This window comes from Apteryx mantelli, chromosome 1 (assembly GCF_036417845.1).
Source record: "Apteryx mantelli isolate bAptMan1 chromosome 1, bAptMan1.hap1, whole genome shotgun sequence".
Lineage (NCBI taxonomy): Eukaryota > Metazoa > Chordata > Aves > Apterygiformes > Apterygidae > Apteryx > Apteryx mantelli.
The window spans coordinates 89,724,051-89,740,106 of NC_089978.1; the positions used below are offsets into that span (position 1 = coordinate 89,724,051).

Consider the following 16,056-nt stretch of genomic DNA (forward strand, 5'->3'; position numbering starts at 1 on the left):
CCCAGATGAGTTATAGTTTCCCTGCTTTGCAGGTGAAGGAGGGCTTTTCCTTGTCTTTTTATTAGTCCTGGGTTTATTGCCAGACCTTGGCTATGCTCCTATATCCATTTCTTCTATGTAAAATGGACCTAATGATAAAACTTTGCATTTCTTCAGAATGGACCTAATGATTTGTTCACCTCCAGAGCAGTGGATGTGGCCACACAGCAGATGGGGTTGGTGAGCTGTCTCAAGCTGCATGGGTTTTCCCAGTCCCAGAAGCACTCAGCTGGCCCCTGTTTGCCTGTTTTTCTAGGAGAAGCTGTGAGCCAGTGCTTGAGGATAAATTTGTCTCATACTTCTGTTCCCCGTCCAGCTGCAGGATCCCCACCTGGCACCAGCAAGATTTGCCTGGCCCCTGTGGTGAAGCTGAAAGCCATCACTGAATGCGGACTCTGAAGTTCATAGAGTTGTCGGGACCAGTCAGCAAAAGGGCTGTACACTGGCTGCCCTCTGCACCATCATGCCGACACCTCAAGAGAATTGCATATTTCACTGAGCCGTGCAGAAAGCAGATACTCAGAGGCATGCAGGGGCCCCCATGCCAGCTAGGAAAGAGCAGAGGGAGCCCCTTCCTGAACTCCGTGGCTGCTTGAAGCAGATCTACTCATGTAGAGCCACAGACAAAGTCTACTCAAATTTCTGACAGTGGATAACATAGCCTTGGCCTCAGCAGCATCCTTATGGAAGGTCTTAGTACTCTTTGTGCAACTAGAGCAGCATGGAAGGAATTAAATGATGATGGTAGTGGTCTTGACCTACACATTTAGCAAGAAAAACAGGCAAAAAACAGCTTGCCTTTGTAAGCTTCCTAACATTAGCAAACACATTTTTTTTCTCCCACCAAAAAATATTGCAAGAATCCTACCCTATTTGGGCTATTTCCTTACTATGTTTCAGGTTTCTTGCTTCTTCTGTGTTGACCAAAATTCATTGTGATGGTCACAAATAACTGAATGCACTTTGGGTTGGAGCTCAGGCATGGAAAATTTCAGAAAGATGCAAAATGATGTAAAAAGGAGGCTGCAATAAAAGCTATTACACCAACGTAATAAGAGATAATAACCTGCAGCCCCTAAGATTGGAGCCTTTTCTGATTAACAGAAACTCTGCAAGAGAGAGAGAGAGAAAACTAATGTCAGTCTCTTGTATTACTTCTCGCTCTCAGTTTTCCTAAGGATTGATGGGGGAAAAAAGAGGGCAAATTAATTAATGCCAGCTACCTTATTCCTGCTATGCCGACAATCCCCACATTTAGGCTGTGCAGCTGTAGTCTGTCCTTTATTCTGAGAGGGTGTTAATCTCCTTCCAGTGCCAACTGAGAGACTCCCATTACATCCCATGCTAGTGGTATTTATGGTCACATTGCTTTTCTGCATTCTGTACCTGAAGTTTATCTGCTGAGAAAGTAATTTGGCAATCACAAGTATGACAGCATCCCCAAATATGGTCAGGCCGTAGCTATGCCTTTTATATTCATTAGATCACTTGAAAGTGAAGTTCCAGGCCTTTTGAGTTTGCTTATTTAGAGGGGTTGAACAGCAGGTGCACGTGGCACATATGCAAGTCACAACATACCTGAGTTATCAGTAAAGGACAGAGGAGAATAATACTGCTATTTTAATGCACGCTTCCTTTTTTGCAGCGAGTTTGCTATTAATACTGCAGAACTTTTGTTGTTGCTTAGATCAAATAGGAAAGGGACTGAGGCTACACACCGCTGTTGTTCTGGCTGCTTCTGTGCAAGATGAACTGATGAATAACGTGTGTGATTTCTCTTTCCATTGTAGTTGCACTCTGCTGTGACCAGGATCCAAGTTCAAAGACCTGGTTTCAATTACACGTTTGCCCATATATGTATCCTGAACAATGACAAGACATGCATAGTGGACGACATAGTGCATGTACTGGAGGAATTAAAAGCTGCTCGTTCTTCTAATCGAACTAATTTTGCGATCACATATCCAATTACTCACTTAAAGGATGGCAGGGAAGTGTATAATGGGCATCAGCTTGGTGGGGTTACTGTGCACAGCAAAGACCGGGTGAAGTCTGCAGAAGCCATTCAGCTCACCTACTACTTGCAGGCAATCAACTCCTTGAATGACATGGTGGCAGAAAAGTGGGAATCCATTTTTTGTGACACTGTTGAACTTTTCCAGAAATCCAACAGGAAAGTCAAAATGTATCCTTTCACTTCTTCTTCGCTGAAGGAGGATTTCCAGAAGACTAGCAGGGTGTCAGAACGCTACCTGATCACGAGCTTGGTCCTTGTGGTCACCTTGGCTGTTCTCTGCTGCTCCATGCAGGATTGTGTCCGCAGCAAACCCTGGCTTGGCCTGCTGGGATTGCTGACTGTGACCCTTGCCACTCTGACTGCAGCTGGAATCATCAATCTCACTGGTGGGAAATACAATTCCACCTTCCTGGGAATCCCCTTCATCATGTTAGGTAACTATCTCCTACTACTCTCTCTTTTATGTGTTTGTGCTTCCCTGACGTATTTCCCAGCAAATAGAGAAGCATCACTGCATGAGTCCCAGTATCTAGTCACTGTAACACTGCAGTGTACCAAATCCACATGGCCTCTGCTTATAACCATACCATACCTGGACATTAAAACTATTCCTGGGGGCTCTGGTGTTGTGTAGCACCCTACTGTATGACACGGTTCCCATGGGGTAGCAAGGAGCAAGTACGTGCTAATGCCGTGCATTGTGCAAGAGAGGACCCCAATGGTTGCTTTTCTGTGGAAGTTTGATTACAGTTTTGGTGATCAGTGTGACTTGCGCGCAGGTTCCCTTTGTGGAGCGACAGTATCAGCTTTCTTGGCAAATAACAGGGGCTGCGTGCATTTTTCGTTTAGAGAGCACTCACTCCTTTGGAGAGTAGAGTGGTGTTTTACTCTTGGCTTACGCTTTAACCGAAGGCTGTGCATGGGATAAGTGCAGGAGTCCATTCTTTGTTGCGTTTCTCTTGGAAAGTCTTTGTTTGCTGAGGCAGCTAAGTAGCACTTTACAGCCGGGATGTGCAGAAGTTTGCCTCCTCACAGTCAGAGAAGGGACCCGTGCAGATAGCGCCAACGTGTCTCACAGCTCTGGGCGATACAGGCATCAGTGGGCGGCAGAGCAAGTTGCAGCCAGAGCCCCTCGGCCATGGTATTGACAGAGACATTTTTCTCACTCTGCTTTGCATACTACATTCACTCACTGCAGACTGTGGGGTTGTTTTGTTTGGCTTTTTGAGGACGGGAAGAACGAGGAAGAAATCAGGGGAGTCAGTTTGCTCCTAATCAAATGATTTCGGAGGTCTGTGCGCCAGGGTGCTTGTGGGGAAACTTAGCATCATATCAGAATAGGCAGAAGGACTTCATGGGAGACAAAGAGTGAGCTCTGGAGAGTTGACAATCTCTTGGTTTGTGTTTGGTTCATAAACAGCGTGAAAAGCTTTGTACACTGTAGGTGTTTAATATGTCCTTGTTGTCAACATTATTCATTTGTGAAGAATAATACATGCATTGATTTGATCACAGCTTTCCCAGATGAAAATCAGTGCTCAGTAATACTTCAGATTTCAAGCATAAGTGTGTCTCCACTGACTTAGTCACGTCACATAGTAATACGACACGTTTCAGCACAATTATTTTTGTATCAAGTGCCAGGTTCCTTTGCCATGCCCATACTATATGTGTGGTTTTGTCGCACTTTAATTAAAGACTGTGCCTGAGTGCATCACACTACCAGTTAACATATAAGATATATTCAGTGACAAACAGAAATCAACTATGTTGTATCAATTGCAGTGTGTAATCCTCATTTTCATATGACAGCCACAAAAATCAAACTGTACCATAATCAAGAGGAAATACAGCACAAGAACTCAGAGTCAAAAGAAGGCTGGCTTTGTGACCTAAGTCTACATTTTCATTCATGAGCTTTTTGTCTACGCATGTATTATAAAAATCTGTTCCTCAAACTAAGTAGTTTATGTGAACGCACAGGAAATTTCCAGATGTGTTACAAGAAAATATGCGTACTAGAAATAAAATCAAAAATCCAGCTGCAGGAATGAAAGTACCCAGGGAGAGTGACTCAAAAATATGAAAGATCAGCTCTATTTAGGGATCAAGGCATCTGCTTTCTGGAACAGCCTTTCAAATCTTTAATTCACTGATAGTGACTATGCTGAGACTTGAAATCTGTAAAGACGTAAGGTTAACTTTGAAGTTTCACACATATTTTAGTCCTGCCAAACTTCATAGTCCAACTCTGGTTTTCTTTTCTTTCTTTCTTTTTTCGGGAGGGTGGTATTGCTTAGTTGAAATGTTCCACTTTTTTAAGAGTAAATTTCAAATACACAACTCAGCTCTCACTATGAAAACGTCAGAACATAACAACCAACTTCATATGAATCTCTCTTGCTTCCCTAGCTGCGTAAAATCTCCCAAGGACCAAGAACCTCAACAGGTGAACAGCAGGCACCAAAGACATTTTGGAGTTTTTAATGAGAACTATTTAAACCAGCAGATAGCTAGAAAGGCAGGGTTTTTTTCCTGCAGTACAACAGAAAGATTCTTCATGCATTTTGAAATGTATTTGATTTATATACACTGTTTGGCTTTTAGGGAAGGTTTAACTCAAGGTAACCAAAGGCTAGAGACACAAACCGCCCTCCATTGTGGTCTACTGAAATACTTCCACTTAATTTCAGTGACCATCAGATTAAATCGTAGATTAACTGACCTTTAGAAGGCTAAAAGATTTCTGGCTAACAGTGTAGCTCTGTAGCTATTAATCTCCCATAATTTCATCGGCAAAAGCAAAAATGAGGTAGAAAAACTACTTACACTGGACAGATTTCAGGCAAGGCCCCTCTGCTGGAATAAATCATTAATGAAGTTTCCCCAGTTTATAGCAGCTGAGGATTTTTAGCTTCTCATCAGAATCACAGAACCAGGAGGGCTCTCCAGACATCCGCTGACCTCTGCCACAGGGCAAGGTCACACCCTTCCTAGCAGATACTTGTCCGGCTTGTACTTTAACTCCTCCCTGGGCAACTTCCCCTGGTGCTTCACTATTCACCATGAGAGCTTTCACATAATGTGTGACCTGAATTTCTCCGTTGCAACTCAAGTGCCCTCCTTATTCATGCTCCACTGCATCTGGAAAACAATGTATTTCCTCTTTCTTTGCATATTTGGGACCACTTTCACTCATCCAGCCCTCTTCCATTTCATCCCAGATCTCCTCAGAGATTGTGCTTACTGGGCTTCCAGCTTCCTTGTTGCACTTTGGCTGCTCCACATCTTCACTGGAGTGTGGTGCCTAAAACTGGGCACAGGATTCAGGCTGAGACTCGCAGCACCAGGTAGAGTAGGAGGATTATTTCACACATCTTGCATATGACACTTGTGTTCATGCATCCCCATATGACATTCATTTTTTCTCAGCAGTATGAAATGGTTGACATGTTTGGTTTGTGGCGCATGGTAACTCACAGATCCTTCCTGCCACTTTCTACCCTGTTTGCACAGTTGATTATTCCAGCCAACATGTAGAAGTTTACCCTTGTCCTCGCTGAATTATGCCCTGTTCATATCACACCATTTCTCCTGTTCATTAAGTTCGTCTTGATACCATCGCTGCCCTTCCAAGATGCATTAACTGAGAATAGTCAGCAGTGTTTTGCAAATATCTACTTTTTCATATTTTTAAAATTACTTTCTGAATGAGTTAAGTAGTTTGCCCAGTCACAAACCTATGCCAATGATTTAGGCAGTATGTCTGAAAAATAATTCAGTTCAATGTGGTCTGTAATATTAGATTTTGTTAATCTTGTTTTCCCTGACATCCCTTAGGCATCAGTTATTTCTAAGAACAAACAATCTATAGTGAAGTGTAGCAGCCTCTGTATATATTGAATCCTTATCCTTTATATCAATAGGACAATTATAAACAATTAAATTACCCTGGTTTACCAAGTCACACTCCTAAGCTCATGTAAGTGTAGATAGGAACATCTTTTGCCTACCCCACCTGTTAAATATGACATATTAGTTTAAACACTTTATACTTCAGGTTTAATCACCTTTATGGTAGTTTCTTCTAATGTATTTTACACTTTAATTAAGGCAGGTTCCTGTAACTCAGCTCATGAAAGGCAACTCATTAAGTCACAATAACTCCGTCATTCGTGATTGTCTGTATGCACCCTGAGTATATCACTATAGTGATGATTTTGATGTTGTGGCAGATTTCTTTTTAGCCCCCATCAATTGCTAACTGAATGGCAGAAGTCGAATCCAGCTGTAGCGATACGTGACTGCCGAGAACTGCAATTCAGCAAGCTTCAGCACTAGCCAGAAATAGTGTGAGACCTCCTTCCCCAGCTAATACCAAAAAAGCACAGGTCCACTTCTGCCACAGGAGGACGGGCTTTGAGGGGGAGGCAGGAAGGGAAGTGCTGCCTAGGGAGTTGCTCAGCCCCGGGCAGGGGCTGCATTAGGAAATGAGCCACCTGAGGCAACACTGGCCATAATCTCTCTTTTTCCAAGGAAAATGTTGTGAAGTAGAACTGAGAACTTTTTTCTTGAGCTCTAGGTTGATACCGGTACTTTTAATGTGAAAGTGAAGCTTGAAACCTCTGAAACCTGACAGACTCCCACCGTTCATCTGGGTGTATTTAGAACCAGCATATGCCTCAATGGTTTTCTAAAACTATCATCCACATTTATCAACGTGCTTAAGCATGTGTAAACAAGTATTTTAAGGACAAGGTTATTCAGATGCCTAGTTTGCATGGAATACTTGGTTGAACTGGGCCTATCCACTTTCACCCTAAGCTTTATATACTGAAAAATTAAATTCTTCATAATTCAACTGAATTTAAAATAGCTGAATTATAATGCCAGCTGAAAAGCAGAATTAAAATTCTGATTTCCTCTTGCCTACTCCACTAAAATTTGCAGATGTTTGGTCTGGCACAGATGCTAATAAATTCATCATGAGTTTCCCTTATGCAGTAAATGCTGTGTAATAACTGCCAATCCTTTAAAAGTACAGGTTTCCTCAAAAACATTGTGTTACAAAATAAACTACTGAAAAACAAGCAGTGCTCACCCAAGAAGGTTTTGGTATTACTTTTTTACCTCCTACAGGTGGAGTGCAACATTGAACTTTGAAACTCAAATGCAAATTGCAATATTAGTCTTTGTATTTAAGAGAAAAATAGCAATCTTTCGTATTCCTTTAGAAACTCCTACAGTTTATTCAGAAAGACGTGGCTCTTTTCAGCTGCCAAGTTCATGAAAAGAATCAGCTATGTAAAATAATTATGGAATGTCAGACATTGCCAAATATGGGGAAAGATGCAGGGTTTGTTCCACAAGCTTATATTTAGCTTCTGATTTGAAAGTACACTGCTCATTAAACTGGCATGGAAAAAACAGTTAGCAGTGAAAAGAATGGCCTGAACTTGCAGCTTTCTGTAAATTGAAATGATAGCAAGCATTTTGTGAAATTTGCCAAAATACAAATAAATATAAACCCGATTCTTACTGCCGTCCACATCCCACACTCCTTCATCAAATCACGCTCTGTTTTGTTCAGTAGGGCAGCAGCAGCTTCAAAACACATACATTTCTGAGAAGAGAGAAGGGGAAGATAGTTCACAGGGCAGGTCTAACGAGGGAAAACTTGAGTGCATAAAAGGGAATGAGTGCATAAAAGGTCAATGAGTGCATAAAAGGGGAATGAGCGGCAGACAGAGCCCAAGGAGAAGCCCTTCTGAGCTTCAGTCGTGTGGGGGAAAGTTCTGGGAGAAAGAAATGGGGAAACTGAAGTCCAGAAGATTGCTGGAAGCAGAATCTGGAGGGGGAAGGGCCAGCCCGTTGAGCCGTAGGCGTTGTGCATGCTGGGGACGCGCAGTGCCCATGCAGGGGATCTTTGGTGTGTCCTCGCTGCAGGCTGCCTCACCACTACCCCTGCATTAGCTCTTGCAGCACATTACAGGCTACACACAGCTGCGTTTGGTTTGTGGATTCACAAGAGCAGGAGAAAGAGCGTAATGTTGCAAAATGTGCTGGGAGGTACCCAGAGAGCCCAGAGTTCAGAGGACCACTATTAAGAGTGCCTCTCAGATGCAAACAAGCACTGAGCACTTCTAAGAAACACTAATTTGTTGGGCACGCTTCTCACCACTGGCTTGCCTGATGGGGTCTCATCCTGATGGAGCAAGGAGCCAAGATGTCTGCACAAGGGCTTTATGGATTCAGAAAGCTGGATCAGCAAAGGTGGGGTCTGAGGTCAGACATTTGAGAAAGGTCAGAAGGAAATTTTGAACTTAGAAGATGAGGGAAATTCACTGTCTGAAGATGGGAATGAAAAGATCAGGATGTGCAAGGGAGATGAGAGGACTGCTGAAACTTAGGGATCATGGAAGACAACAAGTATCAAAGCCAAGTAGGGCAGCTAACAAGCAGCATGAAAAACTTGAAAGGCCAATGCTGCTCTGGAGCTGGAGCCAGCACAGTTCGAAACTCCACGTGCAACTTGCTGGAGCTGAGCCTCGGTGCCAAAAGGCAACCAGCTCCTTCAGATTTCTCAAAGAAGTTGCTAGTAGGTAATTGCAACATGTGCCAAATCTGTAAGCCCTAAAAGCATTCGTTATATTTCTTCTCAAGCACCCAAGTATCTACTATATTCATGAAAACTGAAATGTCAACATTGGTTATATAGAGAGAGTTACAGAGAAAAGCAGCTCTTATAACAGCTCCTGCACAGGTCTCCCAGATGCCCTTCAGTCCACACATAATGGTAACAAACACACAAATGTTTGACTTTGTATAGTACTTTTCCACCATTTTTTTTTGTTATCAGTTAATAAAACTGTGAAGCTTACTGAGTCTCTCTTGTTTTTATTCTCTGCGCTAAGCTTTCTCGCTTTCGTTGTCAGTCTGCCCCTTTCCTCTCTGTTCATTCCAGGAAGAAATGTGTCATTCTTCAACTAGCTGCCTCACAATTTACTGCCTTGCTTTCTCTCTCTTCCATCTCATTCATCTTGATTGCAGTCTCCTGCAGCCCTTGCCAGCACATCTCACTGATTTTCCTGTTCCATGCCATGTTATCTCCTTCCTGATCCCAGCACAGCTTTCAATATGCTTTGGTCTCCCTAAACTTCCTTTGTCTCTTTTCCTGTTTTCCCCATTCCTGGTAGGGCATCCACCCTGCACTTTTTTTTTTTTAATTCCTCTTTTCTCTCTCTCCTCCATAGTCCTCCGCCCCCAGCTCAGCTTAAGCAAATTAAGCCTGTACAACACTTCCTTTCACTTAGACTTCCCCAGCGATGGCTGTTCCTTTTGGTCATACCCTTCTCCTTATATTCTTGAATAACTTCCTTGGCTCCCAAACGGTTCCTTACCACATTGCCCATATCGTTCAGTAATATCTCTGCTTCCTCAGATTTCCCAGTGATTTCCACAGTTCGTCCTGTGCTGCTTTTGCTCTGCCAAAGGACTCCTTGAATGGCCTTGGAAGTACTTTTGCTTTTTGTCACTCCATATGCTCAACCTGCCCATTTCAATCCTGTGCAGCTCAGCATTCATGTTTTGTTCCATTCATCACCCTTCTAAGAAATAAACAAAATTATTTATTTTCATCCACTCTGAACAGATTCCCAGGCATGTCATTTTGGCTAGTCATTGCTCTTTCCTCTCCTTTTTCACTCCTCTCTCCTCAATCCCTCAGTCTCTTCCTGACCTCTCTAACCTGCCATGCATTTTCTCTAGTCCCTCAGACATCACTCCCAGCATTTCTGTTCCTGGAGAAGAAAAGCAGAACAAGCCTCCAGGTTGCCCCTTCTCAGTCAGTCTGCCACAGTCCTCTCACCAAAGTCATCACTTTCTTCTCAAAGGCAAGTTGATTAACCACCTCCTGCACCTGCTGTTCTCCCTTTCTCCAGTTCTCCTCCTAATTGATCTGTTGCCCCAAATTTACTGAGGAAACCAATTGCAAAGAGGGCACTAATGTGTGGGAAGCAAAAATACTTAAAATACACATGGTGGCAGAGTACTTTAGATACTGTTGTACCAGTTTTCTTGGGCAGTACAAGACATGCAAGGAGAATGCCCAGCGGGCAAAGTGGGATGACAGCACAGCTAACATGCACCCATATTCCCCTCTCAGCAACACAAACCCCAGTGAAAATCTTGCATGTATATGTGCTTCTTAGCTTCAGGATACTATTAGTGACTCAGTAAATACAGTGCTCTTTGGAAGAGAGGAGCTGTATGTAGGGAAAAAAATGGCCAGGGAACAGTTTAATAAAGCAAGTACTCTACAATCAGAGAGTAGTATCAAGGGTTTCCTCTTGACTGGTGGTACTCTAGTATACATTTGTGTCCTAAGAAAAGGATGTTACAGGCAACACAGTGCATTTTTATTCAGCATTGGTATGTGCAAAGAGTAGTGGAAAGATGTTATATTTTACTCTTACTGTCTGCATGCTTTTAACTATAGAGAAATTAATGTTCATGATTGTTTAATGGAAGGGCTTGTCAGAGAAATCACAAACAGTCAAGGACGCTAAGAATTTGCCTGGCTTTGACATCCTGATTTTCTTCGAGGAGTGATGTCCCTCAAAAGAAAGTTTGACATATATGAAAAAATGTTTGAAGATCGCAGGTTAAAGAAAAGAAACCGTTTCCTAGATAGATAGAGAGATAGACAGGTAGACGGATAGATAGACGGATAAATAGAATCAGTTTTGTGGTATACTTTGCATACTGGACTCAGATGGTCAATGGAGAGCTAGGGAAGGTCAGTAGGAACAGCTGTGACTTTTCATTTCAGGTATTTGTGTGAGAGCGATGGCGTACGTTGTGTGCCTTTAATTAGTGACATTCCCCAAAATAAGTGATAGCTGAAAGCTGTGTGTGGCAGGAGGAGGCCTGCCACTTACAGGTAATGAGACCTCTGCCTTCTGGAAAAGGACAGTGGCGGAGATGAAGGGAGACGGCCACTAAATCTGTCGGGATAAGGCTAACTGGCTTTGGAAGTTCGTTTGGATGCTTGGTACAGTCCAAGCTGAGCTCCAAACTTACAAGGATTTTTCCTTTTTTTGTTTTTTGATCACTAAAAATAATAGGTCATACATGTTTCAATTGAAGTTTTGCGACTTTCAGAGCACTCTTTCATATGTGGTTGATTCTATTCGTTGTGACTAAGAGTAATAGCAAACATTGTTTAAACAGGAGAATATAAGAGTATACCTGAGATGTTTTGGTTTCAGTTTTCTGAGCAAAAAAGAGAAACTTGAGGAGTGGTGAACTAATCCATATACCACTAGCCCATACAGGAAAACACTCCCAGAAACAAATAATATTTTGGCTTGTGAGTTTTAAGATTTAAAACTGACTTTAAACAAGATTTTGTCCCAGATAGACTCACTTTGTCTCTTTCTATCTTCAGAACCTGTCAGGTACTGCATGTCATCTAGCTGTTCTGTAGCACGGTAAATGTTAACCTTTCACAGATGATTGCAGGTAGCTTTCATTTACCTTTAAGTAATTTTTTCGTTTTATACAGTACACACAAAATCTATCAAAAACTCACTTCATGGGGAAAATCAGTTTGCGGTTTTAGCTGCTGATACGAATCTAAGCATGTCGTATACAAGAAGAGCACAGTATTGCTTTACATATAACCCTGTATCTAAGAACCTTCTTGGTTAGTGAGGCTTGAGGTGCATATATCAAAAGGGCAATTTGTCTTGCCAGCCCCATCCGTCATTTCTCTATTCTCGTGGCATCAGGCTTTCGCGTCCTGCGCGGCTCCCCTCATGCAAAGGGTGTCTCAGCTCCCCGCCAACACCCCGCGGTGTGTACCCACTGCCAGCAGCTATCGTGGGCAGCCTCAGCTTTGTGCCCTCCTCCCTTTGTCACCCTTCGTGCAGCAAAACGAAGCATTTCCCCCTGGGACCTTGGATCAGGAGGTAGACACCCGGCGGCTCTCGTCTCTTGGCCACGCTGCCTCCTGGAAGAACCGGAGCCATGTGTGCACAGCGTAGATTTGGTTCAGATACTCTGGGTTCAGAGCTACAAAAGGGCTGGGTAATCAGTACGCATGCACCATGCAGGCATAAATATCCCAACGCCTAAAATCAGCTTTTGCTAGCGCTCAGCTCCTTTCATTGCACTGAAAGAAATACGACTTTCTGCTTTTGCCAGGTCTTTCACGAAAACTGAGGAAAGTCAGTTGCACGTTTAAACAGAATTGACGGCTTGCTATTTAAATGCCAAAACAAACCTTTACCAATTCTTAAGTGGAATTAAATATTCACTTAATATATGTAAGTAGATTTTGAACTATAACTTGCCTTGCTTCTCTGTCTTTCTCAAAATAAAAAAGCCACTTAACGTTTTCTCTCAAATTTATTTCTATTTATAAAATGTGCTTATCTGGCATTCTTGCTATCACTATAACAACAAAAACTCAAATATTATATTGGGTCAATACTGAAAAAAAGGGTGATCCAAGCAAAAAGCAGCATTTCTCAAGACCTAAATCAGTTATTTTTACTTTGTTGAAATCAATGGCACTGTGACAATTAACCACATACTCACTGAATTATCTATATAATCACAGTAATAAGAGGTCATTGATTTGAATTTAATTTGCTGTCATTTAAAATATTTTAATTTGAAAATGCAAAATTTAGTGAGAAGATGGCTTTTTATAATGAATGGTATTAAAATAGATATATTCTAAAACTAAAATATGGCAAACCATGACTGGGAATCATGGTAAGACTAGAATTATGAGTACTGAGGCATAGTTTAATTCTAGGTATTTAAAATATTTCTCCTCTTCTTTGTTTCTCTTCCCATCGTATAGATAGAAAAACAACAGGACTACGTACATCTGTCTTCTGTGTATGTGTATATATTTGTTCACAGTTAAGCACTTTTATCTAGAATAATTTTAGTTTCAATAATAATATATTGGTCACGCTCTTAAAATTAGCTTGTCTTTTGTACCATTTTTAAAATGTCTGCCCGTTAATGCTTGTCTGCCATGATAAAAGATGAGTATTTGGAAGCTTAACTTTATAAAAGGGACACATCATGTATCCCAATCATCACCAGTCCTGGCTATTTTCTCTGAAACAGAGGCGAGGGTGATTTCTTTTTGCCAGTGTATACTTTGTGCAAACATATACTTACTGAAAAAATATACTTCATAAAGGGCAAAGCCTGACTGAGACAAGGTCTTTCATGGAAGAGCAGAGAGCTTATGCTGCCTTTCCAAAAACTGCAATCTTTAGAAACATAGCATAGGTAGGCTACTGTGTGTAAGATATGCGTTGCCAGAAGACTGGGATCAAAATTACTGCTGTGCAGCAGATCTGCACAAATCTTATGAGCAACCTAAACCCCTTTTAAGCTGTGTTTGGAGGCCCCACATGAGACCTAAATGAGGCATAAACCTTGTGCTGGATTTCAAGACGCACTGTTTTCCTGCATATGCATTAAGCAATTTGAACACAGGCTTAATGGCCCAGAGAGTCTTTCTGCACGATCGAAGACTAAAAATAACATTGTGGTCTTGTAACGTAACATGTTGAGCACCAGTTGAAGATTTCTTCTTTGCATGCACCACCCAGCACTGTAGTATACAATCACATTTTCTCTTCACTGGCATGTTCGCTGGTTGTGCCCACAGAGGTCGAATACAGCAGATACTTAGAGCATATTATTAAACATTTCAGTTTCTCCTGTTTTGTTCCCAAGTAGATACAGCACAAAACACAGCAGACAGGCACCCTCTCAGGAGACTGAGGCAGAATTTTACCCAGAGTGAATACGCCAAGACACCCAGATTTTTGATCCAGGCACTAAATTGAGGAGTATATGGACATGCGTGGTGGTTTCTGACTGGGATGGTTGGTACTGTTATAAGCATGGTTTAAGAGATCAGCTCTGACTATTGAGGGTGAACAGCTAGTTTTCAAATGCAAGACTGATCTTGCCTAAATGCCTAACAAACAGACTGACATACCTAATTTCAATAAGTATATTTCTCTTTGGGGGAGGATCCCAAATCAAATGTTAAAATCTGTAGGCATAATGCACCTTCTGGATACATGTATAAAATTTAGTAGTCTTTAAAACAATAACCGCAAATAGTGAACCTACCCCGCAGCATTGCCATTGTAGTTTTGAGGTATGCTGTCACACCTGTAATCCAGTTACGATACAGATGTGTAGGGTCTGCGTGACAGGCGGTAAAGAAGCGGGGTTACACTATGTACAGCCTGTGTTTATACCAATACCTCCCGGAAAAGCCTGATTAACAGTTTTATAGGGAACGTCTCTGCTGTACTGCTCTTCATGCGTTTTTCTTAATCCAGCTACCGAGCCTGCACATAGCTTTTCAGGCTTGCTTGCCCTTTGGAGGTGTGCTGGGAGGTATGAAATAAAATCAGGCTAGGCTTGGCGGCTAGGCATGGTGGCTGCAATTGCACTCACTTGGCAGGTGAGGACGCAGTCACTACTATTCAGCTGCCAGTGCCCTTTCCGCAGTCCTCCTGAGGAAAACACTGCCGACTGGAAGCACATTTGACCAGATGAGCACCTTACAGGCCATTAGTACCCTGTCGGATGTTAGTACACACTGTGAGCTGTGCCCCCCAGAAATACTCAGGCAGGTGTAAGAAAAGCAAGCAGGATTTGCAGTGACTTTTCTTTGCTCACCAGAATTGTTTGGGATAGGCAAGCTTGTGCCCTGTGGGATGTCTGCCTGTATACACGCTCTTTGACAGTCACGCAGCAAACCTGTAGTCTTACAGCTCTGTTTGTGGAAGGCAAAGTAAGACATCGGTTAGAATAACCTATATTTGGTTGCAACATTATACTAATAATGCTTTAACTATGCTCAGCACAACCCATGCCACTAAATTGTGATAAGATCATTGAGAACTGAAGTGTGAGTTACGTTTGGTTCTAATTCTGTTTGCATACTGAACTATCTCAATTTGCTTTAATATTATTTTAGTGGGAACAGTGTGTGAATCCAGATGTTTGCTTGCTAGCTATTTGAACTGGATGCAAATTCTCTTGCTCTGCCTGCATATTCAGCAGCACTTTGAAACTGCTACATGTTCTGAGTTAAAATTGTTCATGCTGGGAGAGGCCACATGAGGCAGGTCACATAGCATTAATATTTAGTCAACAACAGGTTGATTATAACTCCTGTGACAAAGGGAGTCCGGATTAGCAATTTCACTCTGTTTTGCATAAGGTGGGAGCTCACTGATGTGCTCACTGATCTAGCTGGAAAAAATAAGTCAGCAGAGGGAAATTAGCCTCTTTGTTTACATTCTGTGGAAAGCAATCACATAGTTGAGCAGTGTACACTGTTATTTTTAATACAGTCAACTAGGAAAATTCATTCCACTTTCATTATATCATATGTTATTACAGGTATAGTTTTGGAAAGGGCAATTCCTGGGGTATGATTCTGATCTGCCATGTACTAATTTTGCACAAGTGTAGTTTTGTGAAGCTTGCCTACATTGGCAATAAGCTGGGGTATGAATTTATAGCATCCTGGCTGTTTCATGTTAATTCCTCCAGTGTTTGCCTTTGTGGATGATATTTTGCTCCACTTTGAATGTGAGTCAAGCTCCATTTCAGAGGTTCCCACAAAGAAAGCTGGTGCAAAGTAGCTAGTACTCTATAAATTCACACACTGTTTCACTGCACACTAAATTCCTCTTGTAGACAGGTCCTGCTATACAGTAGAATGATTTCAGATTTAAATCAACCTAAGTGAGATGGCATTCATCCAGCTCAACTGACAGTGTTACATGGATGCAGCCATTGCAATACAAGCAAAAACCCTAAATAAAAATTGAGACTTAACCTCAGTAACTTCATTGGAGCATGGGTCCGGTTGAAGTTTTGCCTGTCCAGGTTACAAGGCTTCCACACCCGCTACCGAGGCTCATTCAAACCTTTGG

General features: G+C 42.0%; 1 protein-coding gene across 1 annotated transcript in view; it reads left to right on the forward strand.

Moving 5' to 3' along the window:
• PTCHD1 (patched domain containing 1) overlaps window positions 1–16,056 on the forward strand; it is a 34,145-nt gene that overhangs the window by 11,705 nt on the left and 6,384 nt on the right. Inside the window, exon 2 of the mRNA XM_013951908.2 lies at window positions 1,830–2,490. Within this exon, the coding sequence (XP_013807362.2) occupies window positions 1,830–2,490 (661 nt within the window). The remainder of the gene's footprint in view (window positions 1–1,829; window positions 2,491–16,056) is intronic.